Here is a 22,589-nt window from a genome sequence, read left to right as displayed (position 1 = left end):
ATGAGTGTCTGCATTCTGGCTGCTGGTGGCACAGTTCATTATTTGCATGCATGCCTGGGTTTCAGTGCAGTAGCTTCATCTTTGGCCAAAGAGATGCATCGTTCAAAGACCATCACCTCATAGACCCCCTGTGCTGTGCTGCCCCACATTCAACCAAGCCTTCATCTTAATGCAAAACATTTGTGCACATATGGGAAGTGCTCAATTATTTATGTGTTAGAGTTAACAACAGCCTGGTTGAATGAGGCCTCTTTTCATACCATTTCAAATTCATGTGTTGGAAATTTCATTTTGCTTTGTGTATGTGCTTTATTCATGTACATCAACCATCTTGCTTTAATACCATAACAGACCTTTAAAGCTTCCTTTCAACCTCCTAATGCTGTAGTTTTGTACCAGTTAACTTTGATTTTATTGGGTTTCATTTGGAGTAGCTTTTAGTATATTATCCTCTGTGGGTTTGTGTTGTGTAGATTCATCCTGTTGTGTAGATTCCTTCCGTCCTGTTGCTTATGGATGTTGTGTTAAGCCCTCCATAGTCTGTGTTGCGGTCCGTCAACTTTGTATTTGTGCAGCAGTCCCTTTTGGTTTCTCTGTTTTCAAGACTTCCATGTAACTTTGAGTTCCTAAGTCATATGCTGTCAAGTTGTGAAAAAAAAGGAATATTATTCTGTGTTTTATGACCATGATCTGTCCTTTTACTTTATAATATCTGGCTTTATTAGCCATTTTATCTAAATCATTTAAAAGCTCTGTCTCTAAGTAATGATGTGTTTCATAAAAGGATGAACTGTCGGACATCACTGGCTCCAAATCGGCAACAGGAATGTCGACCGAAGCCTCAGACATGGAAGAAGATGGGAACTGTAAGAGTACAGAGGTGCAGGCTGCACCAGGTACCAGATCCATATCAGTGGGTAAGTTCACATATCCAAAGTCTTAAAAAAGAATAATTCCCCTTAAAAAAATCTGATTACGGTGGTTTTTCTTTAGACAGACCATTACAAAAGATCCTTCCTGTCAGCAGCTATCCACATCTACCAGAAGTTGTTGAAGAAAGCTGATTTAATTACTTTAACACTTAATTTATCTTTGGGATTAATAAGGTATTTTTCAATTGAATAGAACTTAATTTGGATTTGCCCCAATAAATTAATTTTCTGCAATATGACAGCTGCTTGAGTAACTCCAGGCAATGCAAGTCTATAAATATAAAGCATATTTCAGTTGCAAGGAGATTCAAAATTCTTTACATGATAAAAGAAACGTAGGAAAACAAAAAGAAAAGTCAACTGGCACTCCAGATTAATAATGAGTAGCACTCAGGTTTAGTTTAGAACCTTCAAGCTGATTGGGTGAAGTGACACCTTGAGCCCGCCTAGCAAAGTCTGGTTTTAGCCAATCATGGTAACAAATGAAATAGCAGCAGATGGAATGGAAAACCACAATTTACACTTTTACACCCTTGTTTTTCCCTCTTTCGAAGAGAAATTGTGAATTTTGACAAAACAGCTGGGATAGAAGCAGCTACGCAGACTTCCTCCATGTTTTTTTTTTGGTTCCACTGTGGCCTCTTACTTTCGTCAGAGCTTTATATCCTGCATAAACCTTTTACTGCAAGCTGACTGTCTGATCTGATTTTAAATTAGGCTTTAAACTATTTCAGTTTGAACAATAAAGGATGTTTGTGAGATCTAGCATGGAGCCCCAGTCTGAGGGAAATTGACAGTCATGTTTAGCTTCTTCCATTTTCTAATGATTGCCCTGCAGCCCTTTCCAGCCTTGTGGAAGTGTACAAGTTTTTGCTCTAGTGTCTTTTGACAGCTCTTTGCTCTTGGCCATGTTAGTAGTTCTTACTGATTGTATGGGGTGGACAGGTGTCTTTATGCAGTTAATGAACTCAAAAAGGTGCATCTAATGTCGCATGATAAATGGAGTGGAGGTGGACATTTTGAAAGCAGGCTAACAGGTCTTTGATGGTCAGAATTCTAGCTGATAGACAATACACAGGTGTTCAAATACATATTTGTAGCTGTATAATACAAATAAATTGTAAAAAAGTCATATATTCTGATTTTTTTTTTTAGATGTCTCTCAAAGTGGACATGCACCTACTATGACATTTTCAGCCCCTCCATGATTTCTCAGTGGGAGAATTTGCAAAATAGGCGGGTGTTCAAATACTCATTTTCCTCACTGTATATATAGACTTTGGCACCTGTTGGCAGGGTTATTGTCTCACTGTTAATGAGCAAAGTACTTTACTTTGTCTGGAATTCTTAGTTTTTTTCAGAACAATTTTTCTACAAAAATTCAAAATCAATGTTTTTATTTTAATAAATGATAATTTTTTTTAAAAGTTCTGTTTATTAGTACTTTTTCAGTTTTGTGTTATTTGAATAACTTTTGTGATTTATAATTTTCTTTAATGAGAGGGTTTTAAAACTCTCTCAGCTTTGCACATCTACAGACAGAAATGTTTACCTTTTCTTTGGAATCTAGCTCAAGCATAGTCAGACTGGATGAAGACAATATGTCGAAAATCAGTTGCGTTTAATTTAAGGGCATTACCTTAAGAAACATTTTTAGTGTTTAACAGGACATATTTTTTTTGGCTCTGTGCCTCATGTAGGTTTGCCTGAAAACGAAGAAAACTCAGATGTGCAGGATATTATCGAGTCCACTCCTGAGCTGGACATGGATCTGATTGGATATAAACCCTGCAGGTAATATATGAAAACAGCCTCTGTTTAATTGCTGGATCAGCTTCTTTCTGTGCACTAAAACATTATGGTTTCTTGCAATGCTACTCTTTCAGCACGCCAACGAAAGGTATTGAAAACATGGCGTTTGATCGGAACACAGACTCCTTGTTTGAGGAGCTGTCGTCTGCGGGCACAGGGCTCATAGGGGATGTTGATGAAGGGGCAGACCTGCTGGGTGAGTTGAAGCGGGCACCATTCCTGCAGGATTATCTGAGGACATTTAACTGGATTTTATTGAAATATATTCTAAGAAATGCTTGGATTTCTGTGTGGTTTGAAAGGGAAATTCTCCATTATATTTGCAACACTTACTGAATTTTTGAAAACTTCATGCTCAGTTATTAAGTTATATATCCCACACTAACTTTTTATCGCATTGATTTTATTGGTAATCTGGTTCATTTAAGCTTTACATCCAGCCGCAGGACCCTGAAAAAAAATTTAATCATTGAACCTTATGTCACTTTACTACCAGAAGCTTCAGAGTTTGCTTTGATGTGTTCTAGAACAATAAAAAACTAGTGGAAGTAAAGGAAAAAAGTCCTCATCTTTTTAGTGCAAAAACAGTTCTTAAAAGGTATAGCCAGCATTGGTATTCAGGACAACTCACTCCTATTACCTTAAAGAGAATCCACTGCAACCATTTCCCTTCAGACATAATCTAATTAGTAAATAAAGTTTACCTTATTATGATTTAATCTATAAATATCCTAAATACAGATGTCATGTGAAGGCCTCAGAGAAAATTGGTGAACAAGAGGCATAGAGGTCAAGGAACAGAGCAAACAGGCGAGGTGGAAAGAGGTTCAAAGAAGGCTTTCCTTTTGAAACAATATAATAAAATGCTTGTAATATGTCACCATCTGAAAATAAAAAGTCTTTCAGAGCTGCAAACCTATTTAAACATGCACATCCAGCTAAAGTGGAGCATTGTTGGAGGAGCATCCAGGAGGAATTTGGCACACATAAGGAGGCGCTGTGCATTGTAACAGACTAAGTCCAGAGCAGACAGTGATCGCCCCAGCTATACAAAACAAATCGGTTACCTCCAGGTAACAGATTGCTTAACATATTGGTGTAAAAACTGGAGCAAGAGGAGAATTGTAGTGAAAAGGTGGGACATTAAAAGCTGCAATTTGAAGCACTGTGACCTGCTTTGTAGATGTGAAAAAATAGATATTAATCAGCCGTAAAATTTCAGAGAAAGCCTGAAGCGATTAATCAAATTAACACAGATTTATCGATTACTAAAACGGTAGTCAATTAATTTGGTAATGGACTCATTACCTGAATAATACACATGTAAAACATGCCATTTGGTGGTTCCCACTCACAATGGTAATGAAGCTAAAACTGAAAAACCTGATACTAATATTTGGGATGAAAAATCGTCTTTTTCTCTATCATCTATGTAGCATCCATGTAAAATATGGTGGTGGAAGCGTTATGCTGCGGGAAGGCTTTGCTAATCTGGGTCAAGGAAGCTTGCAAAAGTTGTAAAAGAGCTTGGTAGAGCTAAATGCAGCTATTTTGCATACACAAAAGACCTAAACTATTCCTCCCACTTCAGAATGATGCACTACATTGGATAAAATAAAATGGACACAGCGTCCACGCTTCCATGCTGTGATAAAATTGGGGGATAAATGGTTTTAAAAGTCCCTGTAAATCTGCCTTTGATAATATTTTGTTTCATTCTTTTATCAAGTATTTGTTATCAAGTTGTAGCCTTAAATAAAAAAAAAAAAAGCTAGAACACCAGAATACGTAGTACTGATAATGTACTGTACTCCACGCACTCCACACATTTGTCCCCCACTTCTCTGGTCCAGCTGTTGTATATTCCGTTAGCCCTGTATCCATGGTAACATCACCTCTCTCTCTCCTGTATCCCATTCTCTGGCTTTTATCCATAATCCCAGTGGAATATTCTGGTGTGTATGATCTCAACCTTTCCTCTGATTTATAGTTTTCTGTCCTGCCCCATTAGTCACCCTCTATCATATGCACCATTGTTATACCTCCAAACCCTCATTTTCATCCTGTTCAACAACAGTTAGCACAAGTAATGCACAGTTTATTCTTCGGCTTGGTTTTTTTAATAAGGTTTTCTGCATGAAAGATGGAGTTGAAGCTTTTCCTTTTTGCCGCTGTTAAAGTTTATTTTTAGCCCTCATATTTTCTTTCTTGTATTTTGATGTTCCAGTTAACAGATTCAGCGATTCAGCAGCAGCTATTGTTTTATGACTTGTTGGATCTGCTGCTGCAGATTTAGCTCTGACATCATCGTTTGATCATTTCACTGTCTCATGCTTATCCCCATTTCTCTATCTCTCTCCTTACTATTCCGCCTGACTTGGATTGCATGGTTTTCTCAGACCTTAGTTTGATTGGTAAGACCTCACCTGATCTTTCCATTTCTCTCCTGTCAGTCATGTGACTCGTGCTGTGCTGCTGTCTGGTCTTGTTTCGTTAAACCGCCTGCAGTAGATAACTCAGTAGAAGCTTTTACTATTTGTGTTAATTAGATTCAAGTTTAGTTGTTAGTTTGGATAGTCTGAGTTAGAGATGTCCCGATCCAGGTTTTTGCTCTTCCGATCCGATACCGATATTGTTTTTGGACTTCCGATCTGATACCGATACTGGCCGATACCAGCCTATCCGAGCATGTATTTAAGTTTAAGTTAAAGTATTTTGCCTTAGTTGTAAGACTCATGTTGAAAAGGATTTTAGTACTCTTGATAACATCTAGCCAGCTAAATTAGGTGAGATTGAATAAAACACAATGCTTGGTAACAACAAACTTACCTGTTTATTAAGAGATAAACACAAACTGGACAAAATTATGAATAGCAATCTGAAATTGCACAGTGAGCAGTAAAACCGTAAACAGTTAAAGGTGCAAGTATTACTGTAAGTTTTAATAAAAATGCAAAACAGGGAAACACTGGCGCAAAATAGTGGAATGGATCGTTTCAATCAGCGAAACTGGAAAATACGGACCGGATTTTTTTTTTTTAAACTGGATCGGCATTTTACATGCTTTGCCGATACGCATTTTTTTGCCAATATCGGCATCCCGATCCGATACGTGGATCAGATCGGGACAAGCCTAGTCTGAGTAGTGCTGAAATAGTCAGCACTTAGATTGATGGTAATTTTGCGAATAGTTTTGAGTGCTTAAAATTTGAGCGTTGCTTTTGCTTCGGTTTAGGAATGGGTCGAGAAGTTGAGAATCTAATCCAGGAAAATTCACAGCTGCTTGAGACAAAGTGAGTACATTTAACAAAGATGCATCTTTAGATGGACAGAAAATGCAAAGGCAGTCTAACTCATTGAAGCCCATCTGTACAGTCACTCTGTATGCCTACTTTATCTGTTTCTCTAGGAATGCTTTGAATGTGGTTAATAAAGACCTGATCCTGAAAGTGGATGAGCTGACCTGTGAGAAAGAGGTGCTACAGGGAGAGATGGAGGCTCTTCTGCAGACCAAAAACAAGATGGAGGAGAAAAACAGAGAGCTGGAGGAGGAGCTAAAAAGGTACTAATAATGTTTTTTTCTGTTTTTTAATAAGCTAACTGATGCATTATTTCCCCAGTTAATGTATGAAGGGTCTTATCTTAGGTCTTTACCTTTTTCCAAGTTTCAAAGTATGAATTAATTGGTCAAATATTGTCAGGTCTTTCTGAAAGCTGCTTTAGATTGCAGTTTATGAATAACAAACAATTCACTACCATAAATAGTTTCCGTCAGCAACATATAGTCATAAAACTTATACATACTTTACTTTTAATTTAAAGCATAAACAGAATCCCTATAAATGAAAGGAAAATTGTTATTTGTCCTATAAAGTAATATTATTTTTGTGGGTTTAAAGCTTCTCTCTAAATACAAAACCTGTATTTACTGCTAAGAAAAATAACACGTCCACAACTTATTTGACATCGTACCTTGGTCAATAATTATATGTCCAATTTAGGGCACTCATAAAAAAATAACTATGTTTCTTAGGTATTTGTATAAACATGCAAGTGTTCAAATGAAAATATAGAATAATGCAATATAGCATGTGAATACATATTTGCACACATTCTGCCTATAAACACACACATTCTCATTCTCAAGTTTTTATAAATATTATTAGGTGTAGGGAGGAAGGATCTTGCTAAGCTGTCTGTCTTGCAGGGGATCTTGAGAAGACTTTGTGTGAAATATTGTTCTACAGTCTTAAAGTGGATCCTCAGGGTTGTCCATAATGTTCTTTTTTGTTTAAGAGCTTGTTTTTGCTTATTATATTAGAAGCTAGGCAAATATGCATCTACTGTGCAAATATGTTTGTTAATGCTGATTTTTTAAATGATACTTCTTTTATTCCTTTATTCCTCAATTGAAATAATAAAATGGACAATGAAAAAAAAAAGCATTTATTAACAAATCAAACAGAACATTGAGAATGGATAGCAAATGGAGGGAGCGGCAGCGCACTTTAGGTGGTCAGGTGACCAAGGCATGGCCACTACTAATCAAACAAAAAAACAAAAAAACAAATATCGGCTGAGTAATGTATCCCTCTATGTCTAGCATGGATGTATATATTCATACATAAATGTATATGTATTTAAAGTCGTAGCGAAATCATATTTAAATGTTAAATCATTCCGGCTTAAACATTAATATAAATGTACTCTTTATCAGACCATATTGTCTCAAATGTAGAAAATTTCTATTTAAAAAAAAAATCCTGTCTTAAAATCTGTGGGGTTTTTTCATTATGTTATGCAGGCCAGTTAGTTATACGTCAGCCTGTACACCTAAATTCTGCCAATCATATATCAACGGTCATCTGTCAATCAAATTGTTTCGGTCATAGCATCTTGATACATATGTCGCAGCTAATATACGCAACGGTTGAAATAAGAAATAAGAATAATTTACATTACCATTGAGTTACATCCCAGCGTTCACGGGGATGGACGTCTGTTTCTTCAACAGGCGTAGAGCTAACAGAACTGGCAGTGTTGTGAGGCAAGGGCTCAAACTTGTACAACTGTAAGCCTTCTACACCAAACCAAGCTTCTACTGCCCTGGCGTCCTCTTCAACAACATCTTTGTCCCCTCTTTCCTCCTCTAAATAAAAAATGTATGACGGAGGACTCATCCACGACCTCCGACACAAAACTCTCCTCCTCTTTCATGTTTCCGCTGTCCATAGCGTTCCTTGACAGTGTCGTTTCTAATTCACCAATTTAGTGCCTCTTGGTCTCAATGTAATTTCCCGCTGGGAACCTACTAGCACTAAGTTGCTAACTGGTTAGCAAGATGCTTCCGACAAACCGGCCACATTCAAACTTGCTTGCGAACCTTCAACCACAACAATCCCGCCCCCTTGATAAACGACCAATCACATTCACTTAATTCAGTCGTGTAAAGTCGTGCACCACTCAGGAGAATTCGGAAATGCAACAGTTGGAACAGCCTCTTCCCTTTGACTTCAGAAGATACTTGCATATATATAAAAAGGTCCTGTTAAGAATACAAATCAGTCACTTGTAAAGTGACCTGTTAATATTGCACATGCAACAGCCAATTAAAACCAACTTCTCTAAATGAAAACCTGACACCCTTCATTTTGGGGCACTTTGTTAAGATGATGGTGATCTGGATGTAGGGCTGGGCGATATGACCTCGAATCAATATCACGATACATTGGGTTGTTTTACTTCGATAACAATAAATGCACAATAAATGCTCGGCCTCCTCTATCTGGAATGCATCTGATCTATTTATAATACTTTTATTCAAAAAATTATATTACATAATACTTTCAATTAAATATTAAAGTCTTGTACTCATTCAAGTTGAAACTTCCAACAATGTCTCATTGAACAGGAGAAAAATGTTTCCTCTCTTGCAAATGTTTTTGTGCAAAGGTAATGGAGCTTTTTACACATCTTCAAACTCAACAGTGTGGCTGTGCAGTAGGTGGTGGAAGAGGCTGAATGTGTTACTTTGGGTAGTCCCGATACTTTTCAGGCAAACTTTGCGTGTTCTTTAGCTCAACATCTATGGCGTAATTTTGGTGCCACCGAACAGAGCGTGCAGTGAGAACAACGTTCATCATTGAAACTCACACACCCTCACTCAAAAGTGGTCTGCAGTACGCTCAACTCTGAGAGCGTGCACTCAGCTTTATCTCTGCATGCTTCGTCACTGGGCTCATCTACCATTCTATTTGTTTATGCTTCTGACTGGATCGATGGAGTCACGTGATTAGACGCATGCTGCAGTGTCTTAAAGTGGAAGGAAATACCAGCCACCCTCGCACACAAAAAACCCCCCGGCAAAATAAAGTTTATTTCTTTTACCTATATGGGAAAATTGTCACCTTTTGTCGTAATGACAGTAATTGTAAAAATCTAGTTTATTGCCTAGGCCGACCTGGTTGTGAAAAGTCTCTAATAATAAAAAAAGAAAGTATCTAATAACAGTATCTAATATGGTGAAACTCAGTTGTTGATGTCAAACATATTGCAGAGCTGGAAATTTGCAGAAATGCTGATGAGGGGAGATTAAACAGATATGATTTATACAGAAATATGGATGTATAATTCTGGAGCTACTCAGAATATCAGCCCTGATAATCCCTGCTGTAAAATGGACTTAAAGCTACAGTGTGTAATAATTACGGGGATATACAGTCAGAAATGTAATATATTATACAAAACTATGTTATTTATCATCATCTACGAGCTCAGCCTCTTAACCTTAATATTTGCGTTGCCTTAGAATTCGTTGTTTATAATTACATAGGAGCGGGTCTCACAGCCATGGAGGCAGACATCTTTGCGCTACGGCAGCACAGAGCCAACAAACTAGCGATTGCGAGATCGCCCATTACGCTCGAAAGTAACTACGGCAAGTTGAGAGAGATGAACTGAGACGGTACTGAAAAATAGATGGTAGTATTAAAATTATCTATGTAAACAAACCTCATCACTTGAGAAGGTAGGTCATGCGGACGTCGTGGAAGACACTTTGTCCCGTAACGCTCGCCGTACTGTTGGGGGGGAGAAGCGGTGGGGGGGAGATGTTCATGTCGCTGCGGTCTGCAGTCTGGACGTTAGATGTCGCTGAAAATTAGACACTGTAACTTTAAAGTACAAAAACTCTACAAAAAGACCTCAGCATGCATCAGTATTTATTCATGGTCTCAGATTTTCAAAAGTTCCTTTATCAGAATATGATCTAGAACATAGATCAAATACAGTTTTCATTTTCTGATCCCAGATCTTTAGAACCACTAACCAATCGACATGTTTCTCCTACGTCCTTTGATGTGCTATAACTGATCTTTTCTAGAGTGCGGCAGGAGGTAGAGGAGGTGAAGCAGAAAAGCAAAGACGAAGAAGATGTGAGTCTCTTTTTGTCTCTACAGCTGTTCTTTTGCTTTTCCTCCTAACACAATAGTTGTGCCTCTGTGTTGCATTTCCTTAGAGTGAGGTACCAACAGCCCAGAGGAAGCGCTTCACCAGGGTGGAAATGGCCAGAGTGTTAATGGAGAGGAACCAGTACAAGGAGCGGCTCATGGAGCTCCAGGAAGCTGTGAGGTGGACAGAGATGATCAGGTAACTAAATGAATGGAACGGGCTTCTGCTTTATGTGCTGTTAATTAATATCTGTAGTCATCATGGATGTCCTCATGTCTCCTCATCAGGGCATCAAGAGAAAATCCAGCTCTCACAGAAAAAAAGAAATCAAGCATCTGGCAGTTGTAAGTCCTTCTTAATGTTGTCTTTTTATGACTTTGTTTAAAGACATTTCTTTAAACCCATAAATCTGTTCTTTTTATTATTTGTTCCTGGATTTGATTTTTGAATGGGCAGCATTAGGTAAAGAGGATTGGACTTTGTTGAACCTTGTTAAACTTCCCTCTATGGCAAAGACCTTTTCCTGAGTTTTTAATGTAAATGTAACCCCAGTCTTTGCTCTGACTGGGGGTTGATATCACTAACGTCTTAGACAACACTCTCCTCGTGTTCCTGGATCTTTCTTATCTCCTGCCTGCTCTGTGCCTTTCAATGTCTTTCTATTCTGTCTGCTTACAGGAAGCTGCAGGTAGACCATAAATACAAACGCCTTTTGCTTCAGTCCCTGTTTATTATTTCATATTGATAAGGTTTCTGTTCCCTGTATAGATGCTTTTAAAGAGATCAAGTGAAGACATGATTTAGGTTCATCAGGATAAGAACCAAAATATCTTATGCAAATGTTTTTTTTTTTTTTTTTTTTTGGGGGGGGGGGGGGGGTGGGGGGGGTATTATTATTAGATATAGTTGGAAAAAAAATGTGACTTAGCCAAATTTTGCTTTTTTTTAATTAATGAATCATTTAATCGATTTTTAACAGTTAGAAAGCTTTTTGAATCGGTCGTTTTGGTTTGACTGAAATATGTATTACTAAGGGTTGAGTTACAGCTCGTAGCATGCTCCCTTGTTTGTTGCGGTTCAGTAAATGTTGGTGCTCCTTTACTGTCTGGTTGGTGACCCCCTACCTTGCTTTTTCCCCGCACTCCTGTTTGCTTTGTGTCCCTCTCGGCTTTCTGTGCACTCGCCACCTGCAGCTTCAGCAGACTGTTTAGCTCCTCCTCCAGTTCCTCAACCATGAGGATAGCGGAGGACCCCTCCAAAATGAAGTACAACTCCCCAGGCAGCCTGGTGAAGAGGAGCAGCACCTTCTCACAGTTCCCCACTGAGAAGTCCAAGATATTTGACTTCATGAATGATGGGTGAGTGATGAAATGACACACAGTGCATGAAAACTGATCATTTATCAGCTAAAGATTTTTCTTTACTATGATCTTTAGAACAGAGCAGTGCAGCTCGCCCTCGCATAAGGAGAAGAAAAAAGCCCAGTACCAACTGGTTAAGGCCCATATGCAGAAAGAGGATGGACGAGTAACTGTGCACGGCTGGAGCTTACCGAGCAAACACAAGGTGACAAATGTTGACTCTTTTGCTTTTCATTGTACAATTGTAAGCTATTATAATAACTGTGGTGCTCTTTATTGGAGTTGTATTCTAATTAGAATATTTAAAACAAGGAAAAACAATGTAAACATGATATTTGATTAAACTTTTATTTGCTTTTTTCAAAATAAAAATCTAAGTTTAGTTGTGTGGGTTTGTTGTCAGACTCTCGTTGTTAACACTTTACCAAAGAGCTTGAATCAAGTCGATTGCCACCACTGAAAACATGAAAAAAAAAAAAAAAAAAAAATGAATAAAGGCCTAAGAAAATCACATTTGATTTGGATGGTATGAAGTCATAGTATTTATCAATTCAATTCTGTTTATTTCTATAGTGCCAATTTACAACACATATCATCTCAAGGCAGTTTGGAGAGAATCATTCATATTGGTTAAAGTTTTTTATCTAAGGAAACCCCGCTGATTGCATCAAATCATTGATTCTGCAGGATTCTTTCCTCCTGGATTTAGTAGATTCCTTCGTCCAGTAGATATTTGTTTTCATTGTATTTTTTACACCACGACAATTCCCCACACCTTGCATGCATGCAGCAACAGTTGAAAGAAAAAACTCCATATTCAGATTGAGCTGCCTTCTGGTCAGGATGACCAGGGGTTTAAGCAGACAAAAACAGAGATACAAAAAGATCAAAAGATTTCAGAAACATCTGTTAAAAGGGGATTATGCCAGGCAGACCGCTTGTATTTCATCCAACTTTGTCTGCAAAGGTCCAAACTAGACAGACGCAAAACACATGACCTTTTGGGAAGTAAAATTTTTGAATCCCCAATTCAAGAGGTCAAGTTCTTATCCATGCAGTATCACCCTAAAAATCACAGCTTAGCATTGAAGCTGGAGAGAAAAAATATAATGGGACACATCAACTTTTTTTTGAGCACATTCAAGCAGCAACTGCACTTTTCGGTTTATTGCCTGGCTTGTTTGTTCTGGCAGAATTTCGGGTATATTTTATTGATGGAAATACTTCATCTCATAAGTGCAGTAGTTCATGCAGAGGAACTCTGAAATTGCTTAAATGAGAAGAAAGACATCAGATTGGATGTGAAGGACTGAACTCATGTGGTGTGTACTGGGATCAAATCAGTTACAGTAGATGGATTTTTAAGATTTATCACAGTTTCTCGGTTGTATTTAAATTGACAGTTTTTTAGATCAGTTTTTTTTTAGATTTCTGTTTGTAAAATCGGAACAAAAAATTAATGCAAATTCTATTTACCTTATAAAAATACACCAACTTATGGTGTGTTTATATGTGAAAATAAATGCTCCCAATAAAATATGAGAATAAACTGTATTAATATTTTTGTTTAAGGAACTTTGCACTTTACCTTGTTGTATCTAACTATCTTAAAAAACTTAATACTATATATTATTTGCTTCCTTGTTTTATTTTGTCAACAACTCTTGCTAATTTATATATATTTATATATGATTCTTTTTCTGGTTTTATTTCTTTAGGTTGCAAATGGGGGACAAATTGAAAACAAAATGAATTTACCTGTACCAGTCTACCTGCGGCCTTTAGACCAGAAAGATGCTTCTATGAAGGTAGGTAAAGCTGCATGTTCTTAGGCTATTGATGTATTGTTTCTCAGGAGTAATTTGTAACAAAGTCTCTCTGCTCCCAAGCTGTGGTGCGCTGCAGGGGTCAACCTGTCTGGGGGCTGGACAGTTTCCTCATCAGAACAGACAAAGCAGATAAAAGGCTCCCAGTGCAGCTTAGACCAGCTGGAGCAAGATAACAAGGTTAGTAGTTCAAAGAGGTTAAATCTAATGTTTTAACTGGACATCGGTTTGTAAAGATTTAATTTAGTTTACGTGTTTTTTTATGTCTGATTGCTTTGAATAACAGGAGAAAGGGGAGAAGGAACTAATCGTCCAGGATGAGACCTCCAGTCGCGTATGGGTGTCCATGAGCACCAGTTCCTCTACTAAAGTGATGGTACTGGATGCCACCCAGCCCACGGAGCTGCTAGATGCCTTCTATGCCTGTAACACACATGTGGTCTGCATTGCTAGTGTACCTGGTAGGTTACGCCTCACTACGAACGTTTAGTTTGATTGATTGCACCTCAGTAGTTTAAGGAAATGATCCTGTGTTGCTTTTAGGTGTATCAGAGTCAGATTATCCTGCTGGGGAGGAGGTACCCCAGGACCCAGAGGCCAGCCAAGGGGATGGGGTGTCACTGGCTGGCAGCGTGGCCAGTGTGGGTTCAGCAGGCAGCGATGGGGCCACGGCAGCTGAAGGCGTAACAGCCGTTCCGCAGACAGCAAGCTCAGGGGTCTCTGAGCAGCCAGCAGAGTTCAGCGCCACTTCAGATGCAGGTAGTTCACTGCAGGGAGTAGATTTATATCAATTCATGTAGACAGCAGAGAAACTGAGGTAAATTTAATGTCTAATTTGGAAGCTTGGTTTGCAGTAGTTTTCCTTCATTTAGCTTTGAGCATCCGATTATTTTTTATTTTATTTTCTATAGCCATTTAACCAGTGTGCCTCCGTCAGCTTATCAGTCTACTTTGTCACAATGAAAATTTGCTTCATTTAGCTTTTAATTGGTACAACTGTGCATTTCAGAAAGTCCATAATCCATTAAATATAACCATAAGAAATAACCTATTTGTTACCATTCACATATATGGACAACAAATTAATAAGCTCTTAATAACATCCTTAAATTGTTATACTTGATTTTATTCTCTATTAAATGCTGGAATATAATTATCAATGCATTTTCTTTTTATAAAATTATAAATTAGTGAGGTTCAAATTTTTATAATCCTCTAACTATATAAATAATTAATCAGCTTCTATCTTATTTGTCATATTTCTAATAACATTTGGAAATGAATAAATTAGAAAATTAAATAAAAAATATAAAGACAGATAATTCAACATGGATATATTTTTTGTGTTTAAACCAATAGTTTACTTTGTACTAAATTATTACCTAGACATCTATTTGTCAGATTTAAACATATCCTATATCGCTTTAGACCTATTTGTTTTTTACAATAAACTTTGGTTTAGGTTCTCCATTACTATAAAGTGTTCTTTGAATGGATTTCTACAGACTGAAGTAAAATTACAGCAAAGCTGCTGTAACAGATGCGTTTTAATGGTCTCATAAGAGCGTTTGTGCTCCACCATTTTTTGAGTTATTTGCATTAATCATTTCTCCATTTTCACAGCTGAACTGTCCAGAGAGACAAGCCCAACAGAGGACGGGGTCCCTACAGCTGAAGAGGCAACAGAGGCGACAGAGGCCAATGCTGGTGGTGAAGAGGGAGAAGAGGACCAGGGAATGGGTCCAAACCAGCCAGGAATTTACACAGAGCATGTGTTTACAGACCCTCTTGGGGTGGAGAAGACTGGCTCCTGTCCTGCTGATGCACAGAGGTGAGAATGATCAACTCTGAAAGGAGGGGACTCTAAATAATAATAGGACTTGCTCTGATGAATTCATATTCTTGAACCATCTGCTGTTTTCTTTGCTTTCAGGGGCTATGAGCAGGATGGGGAGCCTTCCCTGCCAGAGGCGATGGATACATCAGACAGCGAAGTCCTGAGGATGAGCAGTGCTCTTCCAACCATGTGGCTTGGAGCTCAGAACGGATGGTGAGCACAGTCACCACTAGATGGCGCTTTTACTTTAGCTAAAATCAAGAAGCAGCCAATAATGAGCAAACTCATTTAAAGAAAGTTAATAAACATCTCAAGTAAATTTAGATTTTTCTAAATGTTGTCTTTGACCAAATAAGTTTTGACCTAAAGCATTTATAACCTTTGCTGTTTATTAATTTTTTTATCTATGACTCTACTGAAGTCCTAAACTCATCTCTCTCTTTGCCCTAAAGCCTGTATGTGCATTCATCGGTGGCACGGTGGAGAAAGTGTCTCCATGCTATCAAGCTCAAAGACGCCATCCTGAGCATTGTGTAAGTATGGTGTTAGATTTTAACACACACACTCTACCACACCAGGGTTTCCACGGGTCATTAAAAATAATTTCATTATTATTATTTTAGGACCTTAATTGCCATTAAGATTCAGGGTAGCGGTGGGGCCGGTCACCCGTCTGTCGCAGGGCAACACAGAGACACACAACCAAGCACATTAACTCACACCAAAGGTCAATCTCCAGAAGCCAATTAACCTAACAGTCATGTTTTTGGACTGTGGGAGGAAGTGTACCCGGAGAGAACTCATGCATACACAGGGAGAACATTTAAACTCCGGACCAGGAATCAAACCCAGAACCTTCTTGCTGCAAGGCAGCACTGCTACAAACCTTACCACTGTGCAACCCTTTCTCAGAAATTGTTCTTACAATTCATTCAATAGTCAAAAATTGCACTATTAATACTTTATAGGATTCAACGTTGCCTAAAATGTCAGTCTTCCGTCTCATCTGAGCAAATGGTTGCACAAAAAGTACCGTTGATCAAACTCAACATATTTACCTTTGTGATGGAGGGACGGAAAATGTTTTTTTCCTGACCTCCTAAATTGGTGACTTTGGGGTTTTTGATAAGGTGCTTCTTTTTTTGTTCTTTATTGTAATGATGTAATAATAAGCAACTGAAGACATTAATGACCAAGACTGCATTAATGTCTTAGTTTATATGGGTTTGGTTTTGCCATTTATCTGAATGGCTTGTTTTCTTGTCTCCCTCATTTTGAAAAATGGCCAATATGTATAGCTACTTTTTTTAGGAAAAAAATCATCAGTTTCTCTGTAAATGTTTCCAGGTTCTGATCAACATAAATGGTAAAGTGATGATCTGTTCCCTCCATTCTTCAGAGTGTGTTAAAGGTGCCAATAAATAGGATTTTATCAAAGAACAGACATGTCTTTCCTCCCATGAAATATGCTCAATTAAGTTAGATCCTTTCAATGATTGTTTCCATTTAAGATAATGGTTAAATATCAACCTTTTTTAAGACCTTATAAAGTTATCTACCTGAAGTACCAATAATTATGGAGGATGCCATAACACATAAAAAAAATCTCTTAAAGATATGATTTTCGTGTTTCAGGCATGTGAAAGGGAGGGTGCTGGTAGCTTTGGCTGATGGGACATTAGCAATTTTCCACAGAGGCACCGGTAAGTTTGTCACATGCAGCTTTTTTATTTATACAATAACTGCAGAGGCTATTTTTGACAATTTGTCTCTTTACTTAACTTGTTTCTGTATCTAGATGGTCAGTGGGATCTGACCAACTACCACCTGCTTGATCTGGGGCGGCCCCACCACTCCATCCGCTGCATGACGGTAGTCCATGACAAGGTGTGGTGTGGCTACAGAAATAAGATCTATGTCATCCAGCCCAAAGCCATGAGGATAGAGGTATGCCAGTTTTTTGAGTCCTGCTACTGTCAGCAGAAAGCACGTAACCTCTGACATGCATTGTTGTTTTTTGAATTACAGAAGTCTTTTGATGCTCATCCTCGTAAAGAGAGTCAGGTTCGCCAGCTGGCCTGGGTTGGAGATGGTATTTGGGTGTCCATCCGACTGGATTCTACACTGCGCTTGTTTCATGCCCACACCTACCAGCACCTGCAAGACGTGGACATCGAGCCTTATGTCAGCAAAATGCTGGGTATGAACGCCATTTTACAACCCAGATCACCTTTAACATTTTTCTGAGGCCATGTTTTATTGCTCCATAACAAACTCATGAAATCTGTAACCTTTGTGGTTTTAGGAGAGGTTGAAATCATTTTGCTTTTTCATTTTGTTTCTATTCCAGGTACGGGTAAACTGGGCTTCTCTTTTGTGAGAATCACAGCTCTGATGATTTCGTGCAACAGACTGTGGGTCGGGACAGGAAATGGAGTCATCATCTCCATCCCACTATCTGAAGGTACCACAGGCCTACAAAACATAATTACCCAAACATGGAAAATGTTGAATTAGAGCAAAACTTTTTCCATCCAGGTGGTAAATTACTCCAGGTTTCTGACTGCAACACAAACACGTCAACATTTTCTATCATTTATAATGTTTGTAGAACTAACTGGGAATTCTAAAAAAGTTAAAAAACAATGCTTTGGACTTTGCTTCCAAGTTTGAAGACGTTTCACTTCCCATTCAGGAAGTCTTTTTCAAATCAAAATGTCAGAAATAGCTAAGAGTTCGAGATTGAATTTTACTAACTGGGAATGTTGAGCATTTAGCTCTTCAACCAGGCAGATTTGTTTGTTTTGTATTTGTTTCCTTCTATCTGATCTAACATATTTCAGAGTTGTTTCCATACATTAACTGCCTTTAACACAGAAAAGTTATTCCTCTTCTATAAGAACACAGTTTGCGCATATTAGACATCTGAAGAAGAGCAAAACAAAACACAGGAACAGCAGCAGCCAATAGGGAAAAATGTGACTTAATGCAACTAAATTAATGACACAATCACAGTTTTACAGGCCAAGCACATAAAAAAAAACAATAATTCTTTAATTCTGCTTGTTAAAAAATTTCAAAGGATGCAATAAGCCGATATCAATGGTTAACTCACAGAGGTTTTATGCTTTGTCTTCATCCTTTTACAGCATATATATAAGACAAGGTCAGACATTGCGGAGATGATTAGCATCCCAGGCACTACAGGTAGAATAAAGGAAACATAGGTTGCCATGGACACTGCTCTCCATTTTACTGCATTTGTCATTATGCTTCAGTCAATGTCCCTTTCTCTACCAGACTGTTTCTAAATGAGTTGATGAAGAGATTTTGACATTTTGTTGATATATTTCTCTCTTGTTTCTTTAGGTAATAAGTCAGGAGTTGTGCCAAATCGCCCTGGCAGCGCTGTGCGGGTTTACAGTGATGACTGCTCAGAGGGTGCTACGCCCTGCAGCTTCGTGCCATTCTGCTCCATGGCCCATGCCCAGCTCTGCTTCCATGGGCATCGAGATGCAGTGAAGTTCTTCGTCACAGTCCCTGGTAAGAGTCCAGGGCCATTAGATGTATTTGTCCAACTCAGACTTATGGTCATTCTGCTGTAATAAACCAACTATCCACTATCATTACAGCTGTTTTTACAGCCAGTTAATCTTCATTAGGTTACTTCCAAACAACTATTCTAAAGTTCATTTAAAGTCAGAAGTCAAATTTGGAAATCAAAGAAGATTCACACATTTTGACATTTATTTTCTGCATTAAAGCTGTCGAACCAATGAAGAGACTGTATGCAACTCCTGCAGAACTGAAATAAAGAGCTGAAGAAGCTCCATTTCTTATGAGAAGCTCTAACTGCTGCAGGCTTAGGGGAGCTAGCATTCTTCTTCGCACATACTCTACGAGCGACATGTAGAGCTCCCCCTACAGGTTCGGTGGTAGACAGCTGGAAGATATCAGCTGCTTATAACCCAGCGCGGCTTATATATGGATGTTTCCAGTTTAAAAAAACGTGGGTCTGGCTTAAAGTAGGGTGTGCTCTATAGTCCAGAAAATAATGTTTTGTTAGAGACATTTCTTTCTGTTACCGTGTTGATGACGTCTTTTTTTTCTTCTTTTTCCTTTTATGGCTGTTCTATGTCATTTTCTATCTGTCTTTTCAGCTGAAATATTTTCTTGTCCTTGTTTGATTTGGCTTTCTTATGTAGGTCAAGCCATGCCACCTCCAGGGAGTGCAGATTCAGGTTCTGATGATCCTCCATCTGAGTGCTCAGATACAGCAATCTCTGAGCCCAAAACATTCCTGGTCATGAGCGGAGGAGAAGGTTACATTGACTTTAGAATAGGTGGGTCCAATAAACTATATGCATGGTTCAATTCAATGTATGTTATTTATATAGAGCCGATTCACAACATATATATAACTCAAGTCACTTTACAGAGGCAATGCTGTCAGAGTGGTTAGGAAGACCAGTTGATTTTAATCCAGTCATTGACTCGCATGACAAGATGACCTTTGTTTGCATTTTGCCTTTGAGTCTTCAGCAATCCCTCACACTGAGCATGCATGTGGCGACAGTAGAGAGGAAATCTCCCGTTTAACAGGAAGAAACGTCCAGCAGAACCAGGCTCAGTGTGAGCGGACATCTGCCAAGGCTGACTGTGGTTCAAGGAGACAGAAGCAGGGATACAAAACGGTTAACTAGCTCCACAGGTGGCCCCGTCCAGGAAAGACAGGGCCAGGCTGACGAGCTCCAAGCTAGTTCTGCTAGTCAGAGTAAAGGAAACAGGACACAGGACATGGTAGCTCCAACATGTTGGCCCCCCTTTAATGGGACATATACCCTGTTCCATTCAACAAAATAAATCTATAGGGTGGGGAGAGAAAAAAAAAAATGTTTGAACACCTTTGATTAAGTTTCAGTATTTAGTTTTATTGGGTACAGACCTGCCGTGGGCTCTAATGAATCTGAAATGAAGTTCAGATTTTCTTGCTTTATTTTTCTATCATTTAGAATTTTTATTAGTCCTTTCAATAATGTCTGAATCTGAGAGGTTAGAAAAGATTTCTTCTGTACAAAGAAGCAACACAAATGTACAGTTGAGAACTACAGTCGATGTTCCACCTGTTTACTGTGATGCAAAACTGTTTGTGTAACTCATCTTCCTCCCCCTTAGGCGATGAAGGCAGCGAGTTGGAGGGTTTACCCGAGCAGGCCGGCAGCCAACCAGTGGTGCCCGCCAAAGCCGAGCGAAGCCACCTCATCGTCTGGCAGGTCACCACTCCTCATGACTGAAAAACATTGCAGACTGCTGCATCAGCCACAGGGCCGTCCAGCAAGCCTGCATGTCCTCTGAGTTTTACACCATCCTCTATGCCTGAGTAGACCACTTCTTTTTAAAGAAAACAAAATGATTACAACAAAAAGCAATTTTTATTCAGTGTTTTGTACCATTTTATTTCTCATTGTTTTTAAAGGTCAGCTAATATTAACGTTAACTTAAATGAAACCGTCCAGTTGGAGAAGCTAGGCAGAGGAATTAGGCTGCGCTGAAGCTTATATAGTGTGAGGAAGTCAACATTTACCTGAAAGGGATTAGATCTGAAACATAAAAGGCTTATTTGCTTTGTCAATCAAAATGTTCTCTTATTTTTCTGCATTATTCGGATCAAAATAATAGAATAAAGCCTCCTATCAGAGGCTATTTTAAAATTTAGATTCTAACATTCAGGTTTCCACATAAAGAACTGTCCATCTGCTGTGCATGGACAGTTTTCTGTGAGTAGAAGAACCCGGTTAGTGTTCTTTTTCATTAGAAAAACCTGTTTCCTCACTAAGATTTGCTAAGTGAGCTAAACATCCGTCCCACAGTTGATCAAAATGGCTGCCGTCAGCTCAGTGCTTCCTGTTTGCTTCAACTCATTGGCACTTTAAATGTAAAGTCTGAAGGAATATGAGTGTAGGTAATGAAATATATTGCCATTTAATTATGTGAAGGGAATATAAAAATGCTTTGATGTTTTTTTGTTTTTTTTGGATGTCGAGGCAACCAAATGATGTAGGAGGAAAGATCATGACGTTTTTAGTTGATTCACGTTTCATTCCAGGGACCACACAACACTAAAGAAAGTCTCTCCTTATATCTCCCGTCTTTTCTTGTTTTTGTTTTCTTTTACTGGAGGTTTTAAGGATCATTCAGATGTTTTAATTGTTACTTTGACATTTTGTTTGGAGACACTTTCGTAGAGAAAAGAGTGTTTTAATGACTGACTGTAACATAATAGCAGGTTGGCTCTTATGACTGCAGATGTTTTAATTTGTTTTATATCAAAAGAGCCAAAAACTGATCCCAAGTCCATTTCATAGCAGTAACTTTATATTGTCTTTGTGCCATTCCAGTATTTATTTTTCTCCTTGGCTAAGGAAGCCGTTTGGGCTCAGAATGTAACTTTCTACATGAACAAAATATCATAGGAGGCTATTGTAAACAACATAGTCCAAATTGTTTACAACATTGTTAATAATGGTTCAATAAAATAGATTAATGCAAAAAAGAGTCTCTTTGTCTTTCTTTGATGGAAAAATTTATTATTGCAGTCTTGGACTCCATTTTCCATTTGACCTTAAAAGGATCTTTTGTTTTAGCAACTTTAAAGGAATAGTACACCCAAAACATGATTAGCCTTCATTTTCTACTCACCCCCATGCTGAACAACACTCTGGAGTACTTTTTTGATATCTCAAATGCATCTGGAGATCTGGGAGGCTTCTTGCTGTCTGCTGACATTCAAATAATGGAGGTCTATGGTGACCGAGACAGAAAGGTCCATAAAAGTCCACAAAAAACGTGTCAATATTCCTCCATACTGCTCTTCCAATGTATTCCAAGTTTCCTGAGTGGGTAGCATCCAGAATTTACTCGAAACGAAGTCATTTAGAATGTTTTTAGAGCATAAACAGTAGTGTATAGGATTTCCTGAAAGCGAGCACATGCGCGCTCACGACGCTACGGAAGCCGGCAGACCAAGCCAGATGAAAGTGCGCATTCAGCGTCTGCTCTGCCAATAATGCAAGCGTAGAAGAAGAAATGTGCTGTTTACCTGTGCAAAGAAAGAAACAACGAAAGAAAAATGTCTGAGGACTTCAGTGTTGAGGAAGAGCATGAGTTCTTTGCCGAGCTGAATGCGCTGGTTTGGTCTGACGGCTTCCGTAGCGTCGTGAGCGAGCATGTGCGCGCTTTCAGGAAATCCTATACACTACTGTTTATGCTCTAAAAACATTCTAAATGACTTCGTTTCGAGTAAATTCTGGATGCTACCCACTCAGGACACTTGGAATACATTGGACGAGCAGTATGGAGGAATATTGACACG

The 22,589-nt window shown here is 38.5% G+C and overlaps 1 protein-coding gene across 7 annotated transcripts in view; it reads left to right on the top strand.

Moving 5' to 3' along the window:
- spag9a (sperm associated antigen 9a) overlaps positions 1–21,772 on the top strand; it is a 36,003-nt gene extending 14,231 nt beyond the window's left edge. For 2 of the 7 annotated variants that reach the window (XM_038276626.1, XM_038276625.1), the window contains exons 7-32: positions 785–917; positions 2,633–2,726; positions 2,819–2,940; positions 4,688–4,699; positions 5,144–5,158; positions 5,980–6,037; positions 6,154–6,306; positions 10,126–10,177; positions 10,261–10,391; positions 10,481–10,537; positions 11,387–11,551; positions 11,630–11,759; positions 13,273–13,362; positions 13,444–13,560; positions 13,667–13,841; positions 13,924–14,139; positions 15,004–15,211; positions 15,314–15,430; positions 15,670–15,750; positions 16,853–16,920; positions 17,016–17,164; positions 17,246–17,417; positions 17,568–17,681; positions 18,587–18,760; positions 19,423–19,560; positions 20,393–21,772. In XM_038276626.1, coding sequence (XP_038132554.1) covers positions 785–917; positions 2,633–2,726; positions 2,819–2,940; positions 4,688–4,699; positions 5,144–5,158; positions 5,980–6,037; positions 6,154–6,306; positions 10,126–10,177; positions 10,261–10,391; positions 10,481–10,537; positions 11,387–11,551; positions 11,630–11,759; positions 13,273–13,362; positions 13,444–13,560; positions 13,667–13,841; positions 13,924–14,139; positions 15,004–15,211; positions 15,314–15,430; positions 15,670–15,750; positions 16,853–16,920; positions 17,016–17,164; positions 17,246–17,417; positions 17,568–17,681; positions 18,587–18,760; positions 19,423–19,560; positions 20,393–20,511 — 3,060 coding nt within the window. In that variant the 3' untranslated portion in view covers positions 20,512–21,772. The remainder of the gene's footprint in view (positions 1–784; positions 918–2,632; positions 2,727–2,818; positions 2,941–4,687; positions 4,700–5,143; positions 5,159–5,979; positions 6,038–6,153; positions 6,307–10,125; positions 10,178–10,260; positions 10,392–10,480; positions 10,538–11,386; positions 11,552–11,629; positions 11,760–13,272; positions 13,363–13,443; positions 13,561–13,666; positions 13,842–13,923; positions 14,140–15,003; positions 15,212–15,313; positions 15,431–15,669; positions 15,751–16,852; positions 16,921–17,015; positions 17,165–17,245; positions 17,418–17,567; positions 17,682–18,586; positions 18,761–19,422; positions 19,561–20,392) is intronic. The other 5 variants (XM_038276629.1, XM_038276627.1, XM_038276631.1 and 2 more) reach the window with 3 other exon arrangements.
- The last annotated feature ends 817 nt before the right edge of the window (positions 21,773–22,589 follow it).

This window comes from Cyprinodon tularosa, unplaced genomic scaffold, assembly GCF_016077235.1.
Source record: "Cyprinodon tularosa strain WSP-4 unplaced genomic scaffold, ASM1607723v1 ctg126, whole genome shotgun sequence".
NCBI classification, from domain to species: domain Eukaryota; kingdom Metazoa; phylum Chordata; class Actinopteri; order Cyprinodontiformes; family Cyprinodontidae; genus Cyprinodon; species Cyprinodon tularosa.
Note: the sequence above shows the minus strand (reverse complement) of the source record. Positions and strands in the feature narration are given on the sequence as shown.